At 43.2% G+C, this 12,143-nt stretch overlaps 1 protein-coding gene across 1 annotated transcript; it reads right to left on the reverse strand.

The window, feature by feature from the left end:
- Positions 1-4,001: 4,001 nt before the first annotated feature.
- LOC137781954 (olfactomedin-like protein 2B) lies at positions 4,002-11,935 on the reverse strand. Its single transcript, XM_068570986.1, has 9 exons — positions 11,552-11,935; positions 10,540-10,815; positions 10,259-10,366; positions 9,039-9,188; positions 8,711-8,927; positions 7,280-7,885; positions 6,986-7,162; positions 6,193-6,389; positions 4,002-5,287 (listed from the first exon to the last, which is right to left on the reverse strand). The coding sequence occupies exons 1-9, from the start codon at positions 11,792-11,794 to the stop codon at positions 4,898-4,900; spliced, it is 2,364 nt and encodes a 787-aa protein (XP_068427087.1). The 5' UTR covers positions 11,795-11,935; the 3' UTR covers positions 4,002-4,897.
- Positions 11,936-12,143: the final 208 nt, after the last annotated feature.

Raw genomic sequence — 12,143 nt, forward strand, 5'->3', positions numbered from 1 at the left:
TCAGTGAAAACACTTTGCATCATCAATAGCGGAGTGCCGTTTTGCTAAAGGCTCATCTCCCTCTCGATCATTCCAAAAACTTTCACTGCTATGCCGATGATACTCAAGTATATCTATCGATTAAGCCAGATGAAATCCACCAGGTCGCTAAACTTCAAGCGTGTCTTAAAGACAGAACACCTGGATGACCTGCAACTTCCTGCTGCTGAACTCTGATAAGACTGAAGTTATTTTACTGAGCCAGAACACCTCAGAAATCAATAAGCTGATGATATGGTTTCTCTTGGTGGCATCGCTCTGGCATTCACCACCACCGTAAAGAATCTTGGAGTTATTTTTGACCAGGAACTCTCCTTTGGATCACACGTAAAACAAATGCCTTTTTTCACCTATGGAACATTTAAAAAATCCTGTCTAAAATACTTTTATACACATTTTTACTTATTGTGCAATACTTTTATACACACTGTGATGTCTTGAGAGGACGGGATCGTGAGGTGAGGAGTTGGTACACAAATTAAGACGACAGGCGAGGGTTTCTTTAACTCAAAGTTTCTGTATTTAGATTCTTCTTAACAAAAAGGTAAACTTAACTCCAACAAAAGTCGTTGTACAAAACAAACATAAGTGCTTCAGTCTTCTTTAACATTCATTGTCTTTAACATAATCTCAGAACTCTGCTGAGCTCCTGTCCTGTCTTCTCCCTCACACCAGCTCTCTGCAGGCTCATCAGCCTCATCCCTTTCAGCTGTGCGGCAGTCTTGGCCTGCCTGCACTGCTGAGTGGGAATTGTAGTTTTTTTCACTGGATGTCATGCTGGTAGTAGTCCCTGCTGCAACCACCTGGAAGGAATGTACCTCCCATTAATCACCATTCCTCTTATGACATCACAACACTTACTTATTTTATGTTTTATTCCATCTGTATATTTAATTTATCTTTATTTACTGTGAGCAAGACTGCTGTAGTCCCACTGAGGGACTAATAAAGGATTATTTTATCTTATCTTAAGACTTTCCTCTTTGATAGAGCTTATCGTTAGGGCTGGCTCAGGCTTGCCCTGGTCCCGGCCCTAGATATGCTGCTATAGGCCTAGTCTGCTGGAGGGCATCTTAGGATACACTGAGCTCCTCTCGCTCCTCTCTTCTGGATAAATTCTTGTCTCTTCAATGGACATAACTAACTATATTTCTTTCTGGGAACCTCTAGTTTCCATGGATCATGGCTGTTTGGAGCTGGTCCTGCCTCCTGCCATGACCCTGCTGATGGCCCTACTCTCTATTTCCTTCTGCTGACATGGACTGTGGTTATTTGGATCATGGTCCATGAGTACTCCTCATTATAATTTCTTGCATATTAATTGAATGTGCTGTAACTCTGTTACATATTTCATTCTGGTCACATGACATCTGTTGCTTCTGTCCATCTGGGGAGAGGGATCCTCCTCTGTTGCTCTCCCTCAGGTTTCTTCCCTTTTTTCCTGTGAGAGGGATTTTACTATCTTTATTTGAGTTTTTCCTGATCCTATGTGAGGTCCTGGGACAGGGTTGTCATGTGTACAGATTGTAAAGCTCTCCGAGGCAAATTTTGTATTTGTAATTTTGGGCTTCATAAAATAAACTGAATTAAATTGAAATGATAAACTATATTAATAATACTTCCGTTTATTATTCAGTGAGAGTGTGAGAATATGCAACACTATACACAAACAGTCACTTGTAACATAAAATACATCAGACATTAATGTTAACATTGTTTTTTTGCTTTGTATCACTTTGTCATAGTTTTGCATCTCTTTGTGTATCATGAACAATTATCAATTATCTCTATTTACCTGTGAGGTTTTGTGTGTCTGTGTTGTGCAGAGTGCTTAATGTTTTAGTCACAGCAGTTTAAGCTCAGGGCAGAGAGCAGCAGCCGCAGGGTTCATAATGGATGTGGTTTCATCCACATGCTATAAAGTTAATTCTCACTCACTGGTTTATTGCAGCATTTGCTGCTTTCTCAAAGGGTGCAATGAATGACGGAACATTCTGTGTGTGGAATTAAATGAAAAAATACATTTTAAAAAAAGAGAAATGTTGAAAATAGAATTTGATGCCAGTAAAAGTGTGTTGCCCCATAATTATTATTCACACACTTTGATGCTAATGTTATGCAAGAGGGAATGCTGCCTGTTGATTCAGATCCATTAAGCCTTGAACAAACACTATATTCAGCATCAGTGCACAAAACAGATATGCAGACAAGAAAACGTAAACATAAGGTAACTCTCAGATTAATTTACCCGTGATTGCGGCAGATGAACTGTCTGAGCCAACGGTTGAATTTCACATTTAGGTAAATAATTAAATAATTAAATTAAAGGGCCAGAGTGTAGGATTGTATGGCATCCTGCACCAGTGTGGTTGTACGGTGGTGGTTTTGCGTTCAGACTGGCTGTTGCGTGTAGCCTGACAAATCTCTTGTGTAAATTATTCAACACGCAAAACAACCCTGAGGTATTTTAGTCAGAACTCTGATGCCCGTGAAGACCATGTCCGACCATGTCCGATGAGCCAAACCAGTGAGTTGGTGAGTTGGGATTTGTTCCATCATTTCATTGTAACCCAAATCAATCTGTTTGCTTTCCAGCTCACAGATCCTTCATTATGTCTGACCATCTGCTACATGAAACATGGCTGATTTCAACAGTGGGAGGACACCGAGGATCACTGTCATCGCTCCATCCCTCCAGTGTTTATACCTGATTTGACTCTTTATTCAGACTCAAAATGTGTCTGAATGCTGTATGAGAAAGGCAGGAAAAATATCTGGGACAGGGTTAGCAGCCGCTCACACCTTCACAGTCAGTCTGACTGGCATGTCTTTGGACTGCAGGAGGAAACTCGAGCACCCAGAGATGAAGCCTTGTGAAGTCAAGTCAAGTTTATTTGTACGACTCGATAGCACATAAAATATCTCACTGGGCTTTACGAGCCCACAACAGCAACTGTTCCCGACAGCCCGAGATCTTTAAAGCAGAAAAGGAACATCTCAGTAAAAAGATAAATGAAGAAAAGTGGAGAAATAACTCAATGAGAGATTTAATGTAACATAATGCGTCAGAGAGAAAATTACCAAAAACAAAGTTTGAGCAGTTAATGGCAATGTACAAATGAAACCCAGCAGTGCAACATGATGGCATGATCATTTATTTATTTTGGGATATGATAAAAGCCCCAAAGAGGCAATTCAATTGTGAAAATGAGAAGCAAAATAAACATGACAGTTTCATTAAGGTCTTCCCGGACCGATGTTGTCAGTGCTCGGATCATATACAAACGCTGAGAATTTTATGACATTTTTTGCATCACAACTTTACATATAAAAACAAAATAAATATATTTTTCCACATACTAACTGCACACAAATGAACCAAACATGTAACAATATTATTGTACAAATGCAGTGGAGAAACCAATTGAATTGTTTATTCACAAAACCTGCAGTGTATACATGAGACCCACAGGGCTTTCAACCATCGCTGGTGTAAACCCACCCGCCTCATCATTAGAAGGGATGTATTTTAGATGTAGTTTAGCCGTAGATGAGAGAGAGGAAGTCCCCAAACAAGCACAGGACTTTCACCCAGGAGAATGCTGTCAATCTCCTGTGTGAAACAAAGTAGATTTTTTGTACCTTAGATTTGTCACTTCACTTGCATACTTTGCTAACACCAGTTACGTAACAATGTACTTATTTCACGTAACAAACAGACTTATTTGAACCCAAACCACAATCTTTTTCGATCTTTTCCGAAATACATAATAAAACTGCTGGTTAGAATCAGCAGTTTTGTTGTGTAAGTAAACCTAAAAACTAAGTGAACCTATGATGTAAGTTGTGGGTTTTAAAAGCACGTAAGAAATAGAAACCGGATGTTTTCTGTGAACACAGGAGGTTTTTTTTCAAACACACTGCATCTAACAAACGGAAAGTGACACTCTGTCCCTGCCTTTTTGCCTCAGAAACACTGCATCCTACATATCCGACAATGCAACCTATAGCATCTTCTCACCCTGCCTGGTCAATGCTAAGTATTTCTAACTTCACACCTCCATTTGAGAATGGAAGTTATTAACAAGCTAGCGCTAAATATATATTAATTTTGTATTTTCAAGTTGCCCGTACAATGTAGTCTTAAAGCCGAAGCTGAGGCAATAACCATGATGATGTCACACACCTCATTCTCCCAGACAAGCTGAATAGTAAGAGAAAGTCCCATATTTTTGTGCGGATGTTCGAGGCAGAAAGATACGATTAGCATTGCGGGTTTTGAAAAATGTTAAATTAAAGAGTGTACACATACACGTACATACCACTTCCCCACAGTGATCACCATTCATGAGGAATAAACTTGATGTGAGACGGTGTGTATTTGTCCACAGACTGTAATGCTGGAAGTTCGTGCTCATGAAGAATGGGATTATTGAACGTTTTCAGAACCATCTGTGTTTCATATGGAAGTGGACTGCTGAGAACTCGTGCATGCTCATTCCAAGGTCATTAATCCATGGCAGTCTGAATAGGCAGAGGGTCAGTTACGCATAGTTTTTAAACCAGAGAAAACGTTCTATTTGCGGAAATAGAGAAATATATGAATACATTTATCTACAAACTTCCATATGACCCATGGGGTTTCGTCTTTTTCCGAATATCAATATATTTTCCGTTAAGTGATACTTTTGCTGCTTGATAGTGACTTTGGTGTTCATAAAAAAGCAGCAGGTCAACATTAAAAACACATTCAGTTTGACTGATCCACAGTCATTTTCTCACTTACTTCCCTATTCATTCTGTCCTCGGGATATAACATCTGCTGTTGACTCCTCCGGCAACGGGTCCATCCGTTGTGCTAGTAAGCGAAGACAACATCGTACGTCATCTGATGTCCATTGTCCCATGCGTACAGTTTCTTGTCGAGCGGGCAGTAAGCCAGCTGGGAGGTGTGCGCGTGCACGTTGGTGAACGCCAGACTCGGAACGATGTGCGTGAGCGTGTGTGTGTCGAAGGCGTAGGTCACGTTGGCGTAGCGCTGCTCCATGCTGTTCACTGCGTAGAGCACGCCGCACACCAGGAAGCTGTTCCCGTAGCGGCCGCGCCGGAGACCTGTGCGGAAGCTCTGTATCGGCTGCAGGTCCCGGTGGCGCAGGTGGATGAGCAGGGTCACTTCCTGGTGGAAGCCCTCCGTGTCCAGAGCGGGGTACAGCAGCCACAGGCCGGACTCATCAACCGCAAACTCCAACTGAAAACACAAAGACATTGCTGAGAGAAACTAAAATACAGTCATTTAATGTTTTTATTACTTTAACATCTATTATCAGTATTTTTCGATCAACAATGTAAAAGGTGGCGCTAAAAGTGATGAACCAACAAATCACTCAACTCTGCAGTTCCCCACAGCTCTACACTCCCCACAGGGTTTTTCCAGAAGGGCTGATGTTCTAATAGAACCTTTTCATCCCAAGAACTTTCATGAAATGAAAAAGGGTTACATTCCTAAGACGAAAACATCCCAGACCAGACAATGCTGTAGTAGCGACCTGACAATCATAAGGTAGTCCCTTTGTGGTCTGTTTGACTCTAAATTACCATAATTTACTAAATGAACATCATGCTGTATTGAAGACGACTTGAAACTAGAGATTGAGACATAAACTCATCTTTACTGTTTATTAAGGTAATACAACAAGAGAGTAGAGTCATTTATATAGACTTCTATACAACCAAAAGAGTTTCCACCTGGTGGTCATTAGAGAGAATGCAGATTAAAGGCACTACCTTGGCTTCACTTTCCAGACTGGATGTTATTGCCTCATTTTAGGATTAGTTTGTGTTCTTAGTCTTGTTACAGTGAGGTTGGCACGTTTGGAACCATTGGGGCTGTACAGTAATTAAACTAAAACCTGCACTCACCAGATGTAACCCATGCCATGCACAGGGAACATAATTCCAGCAGTTGTTTCAACTCCTCGCCATTTTACCTTTTCAACTCTCATTATTTGTAGTGTTTTTGTTCCCCTCACTGACCTTTTATGACCCTTTTAAAGTGTCCTGAGTGTATATTCCACTAGTAAATCATCGTGCAGTGTTTCTCGCATGGTTACATCCCAGTTACCACACTCACACAAAGTACACCATGGGTCTTACTTCAGTTTGTATCCTCTGAGCCTGCTCCTCCAGTATAGCATCATGCAGTGTGGTCCAGGCAGCAACATATCTGTGTCTCAGGTCATATCTGATGACGTCCCTGCTGAAGGCACGGTTGTAGTAGAAAGCTCCATTGAACACAACGTGGCCGGTTCCAGTGAAGCTGTAGGGCAGCTTGTATGAATTACTTGCCATACCTGAGCAGGAGGCACACACAGAAAACAGGCTCACAATTCACAGCATGACCTTTGGAACGGTGCATGACTGCGCATCAAAGTGTGATCCACCCATCCAGCATCTATTGAAAGTGCTTTTTACATGATATTTAACTGGCTTCAACCGTGACAACTATAGCCTGTATAAGTGGATGTAGTCCTGGTGACGTCACTCATTAGTTTGTCGACTGACGTTTTGATGCCGTAAGTTCTGCATTTTGCGACTTGTCAATCATAATGTAGCCCCTTTATGGTCTGTTTGACTCTAAATGAGAATAATTTACTAAAGAACATCCAGCTGTATTGAAGAAGACTTGAAACTAGAGACTGAGACATAAACTGATGTTTACAATGTTTACTGAGAGAATACATCAAGAGAAGTTATTTATACAACCAGAGGAGTCGCCCCCTGGTGGACATTATAGAGAATGCACACACACACACACACACACACACACACACACACACACACACACACACACACACACTCACACACACCTACACTCACACACACACACACACACACACACACACACACACACACACACACACACACACACACACACAAACTCCTGTACCTGATTTGAAGGTGCCCAGGTCTCGAAACTCTAAGAGGGTGTTGCCATAGTGTCCATTAGTGAGGTAGATGACGTTGCCATGGCCGCGCCCGTCTCTCATCCAGGCTCCGTCACTCAAGCCGTAAGAGTTCTGCTGAACCGGTTCAGAGAAGCTGGCTACTGTGTCCTTACACACTGCTGAAGAACACACACGACAGGTGACACTATGAGTCCAGACTCTACTCTAGTGTCATTAGTATTTGTCACAATTTGCACTCTCTATTGGATAAAGTACAGTACTCCATGTATCTCTACCAGGCTTTTTTGTGGTCTTTGGTTGGTCAACTGGGCTCTCCGTCCAGCTGAGTCGACTTTTGGATCCTGGCTGAGAGTGTGGCATATGGGACTTATCAATGGATGGACCTGTACTGGCATTTGAGAGTGAGGTGGTGTGCATATTGACGTGCAGGGTTGCCCGAATAGTAGTTGAAGTTTGTTGGGAAGTAGTTGTTGGTTTTGTTGCCATTTGTTTTGGAGATGTTTGTGGAATGTTCGTGGATAATTCAGTCGTTAGTTTGATGGTGGTTGTAACTGGTTTGGTTGTAGTTATGGTTTGTTGGTTGGTGGTTGTCAGTTTAGTCGTTGTTGGCTTTGAAGTTGTCGGTGGTAAGTTAGTAGTTGATTCATTCTTTGGAGTGATGGTGGTGGGAATTGGTTTGGTTGTAGTTGTGGTTTGTTGGGTCATGGGAGCAGTTGGTTGCTGGGTGGTTGCAGGTCTGCTCCGTCTCTTTGATAGTTCCTCAAAGTCTAGCTGTGTGCTAACGTTGGTTGAAGGTCCTGGACTCTTGATGGGGGAAGTCTTGGCAGGTGGGAGTGACCCATGAATCAGTAAGTCTACTGAAGCATTTGCAGTTCGAGAGTCTGTAAAAGAAGTAAAAAGAGAAATAGAAGTGAAGAAATTTTGTGTTGAAATATTATTTATTTAGTCACATCCTCATTCTATTCCAGATATTGCCATGGTAATCAAAGTTTTGCAATGAACTGTATTGTCAGAAGATCATTTTGTTGAATGAGATTGCCAAGACCTGATAGGATTATCCTCAGGGTGTTAGAGATGTCCTCTAATTGGAACTGGAACCCATCCATAAACTCAAAAGAAGCTTAAATCAGTATTTTTATATTAAGAATGGACCCTGACTACTTGTATGCGAACGATGTCGCTCAGAGTGATGAAGCCTCATCTTCACCACCTATTGTTCTCAAGAGACGGTGGAGACCCAAAACAGAGCCAGAACAGTATACGTCCCAACAGTGCGAAAGGCTATTTTAGTTATAAATATGACACACATATTTAGGATATTACAAGGAAATGATGATGGAATGCCACATTTTTTAACTTAAAAGTTTAGGTTTCTGAGAAATTGCCAACTATCTTGATTGTTAATATTATTAGCAATTGGCTGAACCCTACATCTGATGCCCATCCATCATCTCTTTTCATCTGTTTATCCGGGTCGGGCGTGGCAGGGAGGGGTCTATTCCAGGCCTCCCTTTCTCCAGCAACGTTTTCCAGCCCTTCCTGGAGAACCACGAGTCGTTCCCAAGTCAGATGAGTAATGCATTAGATGTATCATTAATTAAATAATGTGTGCAAAGCTGGCAGGTGAGGATGAACACTTCTGGTTGTTGCCATCAGGTCGACAGAGTGAAAAAAAGCCTTTCAGTAAGACGGTATGCTGGACTTACCACTTTTCCCTCTCCCTTTCTTGTCCTCCTCTTTATAGCTCTCTCCCTCGGCCTTGTAAAAGGTCACGCCCCTGATGACCACGCCGTTCTTGTCTGTGATAGGCTGCTTTGGCTCGGTCTGGGGCCTGATTGGCTTTTGAGTCCCTGTCTTGTTCCTGGTCGGCAGCTCCAGTCCATCTCGCTGCTGGTCCTTCTTCACCGGACCATCAGAACTCTTCTGCAAGAGAACCAGCACATTCCTGTCTCATTTATAAAGAATACAGGATTTACAGGTGAGATCATGTCTCGGCTTCTGATATGTAAGATCTCAGGTTCATACGGTTCATACCTGCTTGTTGGCTCCACTTTTCTGTCCTGCTCGCTCCAAATCATTCCCTTTCTTTTTCTTCTGCTGGGCCTTCCTCTCCTTCTCCTTTTCTTTTGCTCGTTCCTTTACACGTTCTTTCTCTCTTGTTCTCTCAGTAAAGTTACGGGCAGCCTGGAGTACACACACACACACACACACACACACACACACACACACGCACACACACACACACACACACACACACACACACAATATAAAAAACAAAGTTATAGCTATTTTATAATTTAATTATAGCCCTGCAGGGCAGCAAGCTTTCATCCAATCACATTTTTTCTCTCCGGTGTCTCTATGGAAGCAAAGCAGTTTGAGAAGGCCTTTACAGATAAAAGTACACTGAGAGTGGATGTTGAGGTTGACATGGTCTTTAACAAATCAGATTTTTAGTTTGACAAATTGCGCGGATTCTTTGACGTGCAGGGCCTGCGAGATGGCGTATATGATTGGCCAGCATGTACTGTGATTGGTCAGTGGGGCACGACGAGCTTCTAGAAACTTCTAGTTTCAACCTAGAACAAAAAAGCTACCTTGCTGGTGGCTTTACTGGACAACAGCTTTGTTCCAACAAGCCGAGGACGGCAAAAGCTCCTGCGTTCATGTTGTCTCTAGCGATCACTCTGTGAGCGCACTGCGTGTGCACGCTGGTAGCCCCGCCCCCTTGCGGCCCGCTGCATGCAGCAACATGAGAGAGAGCGGAGCTGTCACTGCGCTCTGATCCGCACGTGGTAGCCCCGCCCCCTTGCGCCCCGCATAAGAGGAGTGATGTGAAGACCAGATCATTTTAGCGAATCGGTTCTTTGAATCTTGTTCATTAAAATGAACAAATCTTTTGTTGGAATCACTCGTTCATTTCGGGGAGGAAGGGCGTGGGGATGGGACCGGCTGGTGGGGGGGATTGCTGAGTGCAATCATGCTCGTTATGGTGAGTAGTTCATTAATTCATGAATTAGGATTGGAGCTTCAGTCTTTGTTTGAAGAAAAGCCTCCAATCAAATCCTTCTTCCTCAAACATAGATTTGGTCTAAATTAAGTTTGCAGTTTGAGTCCCTCCAAGAAATGTACCTAAAACAATTACAGTGGATGATTGTCTCCTGCGTATGCATTTGTTGTGTGTGTGTGTGTGTGTGTGTGTGTGTGTGTGTGTGTGCTTGTGTGTGTGTGTCTGTGTATGTCTGTGTGCTCACCTTCTCCATGGTGTCCACCCTGGTGAGCAGCTTCGTGGTGACAGAGTGGAGCTTCAACAAGTCCATCCCGTACAGAGAGCCCTCCAACAGGTCGATGATAGTCGCCAGCTGAACGGCAGCAGAACAAGAACCAGAGGAGAGTGACACACAGATCAAAGGACAGGAAGTGCAGAACATTGATTGTTCCTCTGAGAATCGTCTTTACCCAAGGTTTTAAACTCTGATAGAGCATCTTTTGTCCTCAGTAGCCAACAGTAAAACTATTAAAAGGACATGCCTACCTTAATGTCATCTTTGCCGGCCTCCTGGAGCTTCTTAAACCGGTACTCTCCCTCACAGGGGTTGACAGCGGAAGGCGGAGCCATGCACACACACGTCTTGCAGTCCTTTCCCTTGGTGATCGTCTCCACGGTGTAGGAATCTTTGGACAGGTCAGATGACGGGTCGCTGTCGTGGAGGCGGCTGCAGTCGGAACGTTTGATTGGCCGGACGATACAGCGGCACACACAGTCGGACCCCGAAGACACCGTCTTTACTTTGTCGTAGTCGCCCAGCAGCTGGAGGAGAGGACCGTTTGATTATCTCATAGGACGCTCAGACAACTTTGAAGAATAAATACACAAACTTTACCTTTTTACTCAACTTTGATATGAATGTATATTTGATAATTTGTATTAGTCTCCATGTTAAATATTAAGCAAAAATATTTAAATAAAAACAGTATGGGGGATGGTGTGCAGCTGAGAGAAAGATCCAGGCCTCTAACAGACACTTCGGGGTTTGGAGCACTTACAGTTTAGAGGTTTATATAACCAACCACACACACACACACACACACACACACACACACACACACACACACACACACACACACACACACACACACACACACACACACGAAGGGGTTTAAAGTAAAATATAGTACAGTCCTGGTTGCTGCATCATTTTGATGTTAGAAATGAGTAAACGTTTACAGTTCAAAGGCAACACGTGTCCAAACAAGTGCTTTAGATTCTTCTGTGGTTTTCACTGGAAACTTTTCCTGAGCTTTCTGAGTAACTACTGACATGTGATCTGACACACTGAGATGAAAATTCAGAATTATTGTTTTTTCTTTCGCCAGCTGGGCCCATACACAACTGTTCAACTAAAGTGAATAACACGTTTAAATTTAAAAGTCTATTGTCTGATGCCAAATCAAAGGGGCCTCTTCTGTCTGATGTACGCACTTTGTCATTTTAACTATGCCCTTTGGCTATAAAGGAAACTTGGTCGCACATGTGTCACACCGACCTGGCTAATGATATTCTCCTGGTTATCAAGCTCCTCTTCCAGGTGCTCCGCACCCTCAGCAGGCGCGTGCCTCCCCGGGGACTCTTGAGCCGCGCGGTGGGCCTCCTTGTCCAGCTCGCCCCGCTCCGCTGCTCCGGTCCCCGGCTTCGTCTCCTGATAGGGCTGCGTGGCTGTGTCCGGCTCCAGAGCACGAAGTCCGGCCACAGCACAGCAGACCAACAGCAGGGACAGTCTGCTCCACATCTCGCCACAGAGGGCTCCGTGTCTCAAGAAAATATCAGGTAGTTTTAGTATTAAAAAAATAAAGGAAAGAAAATGTCTGAGCAGGTCCAGTCCGACAGAACAAAGCAACCCGCCTCTTCAGGTCGCGTTAACAGTTGTCCACAGGTCCTTAAACGCGTCTCAACGTTATCCGTTGAGCCTGGAGACACAAAAATAACTCAACACAACAGACTCAGTTCAGTTTATTTCGATGGAGTCTGTCAGTGAAAGAATGAATGAAAAATAAGGGGAGTTGCGAAGTATAAAACACCGGATGCAAGAAAGAGAAAGAGAGAGACAAAGAGAGAGATTTGGTCCCATGCGACGTGTC

The sequence above is a fragment of the Clinocottus analis genome, unplaced genomic scaffold, assembly GCF_023055335.1.
Source record: "Clinocottus analis isolate CAN_PGR_092001 unplaced genomic scaffold, fCliAna1.0.p SCAF_11, whole genome shotgun sequence".
Lineage (NCBI taxonomy): Eukaryota > Metazoa > Chordata > Actinopteri > Perciformes > Cottidae > Clinocottus > Clinocottus analis.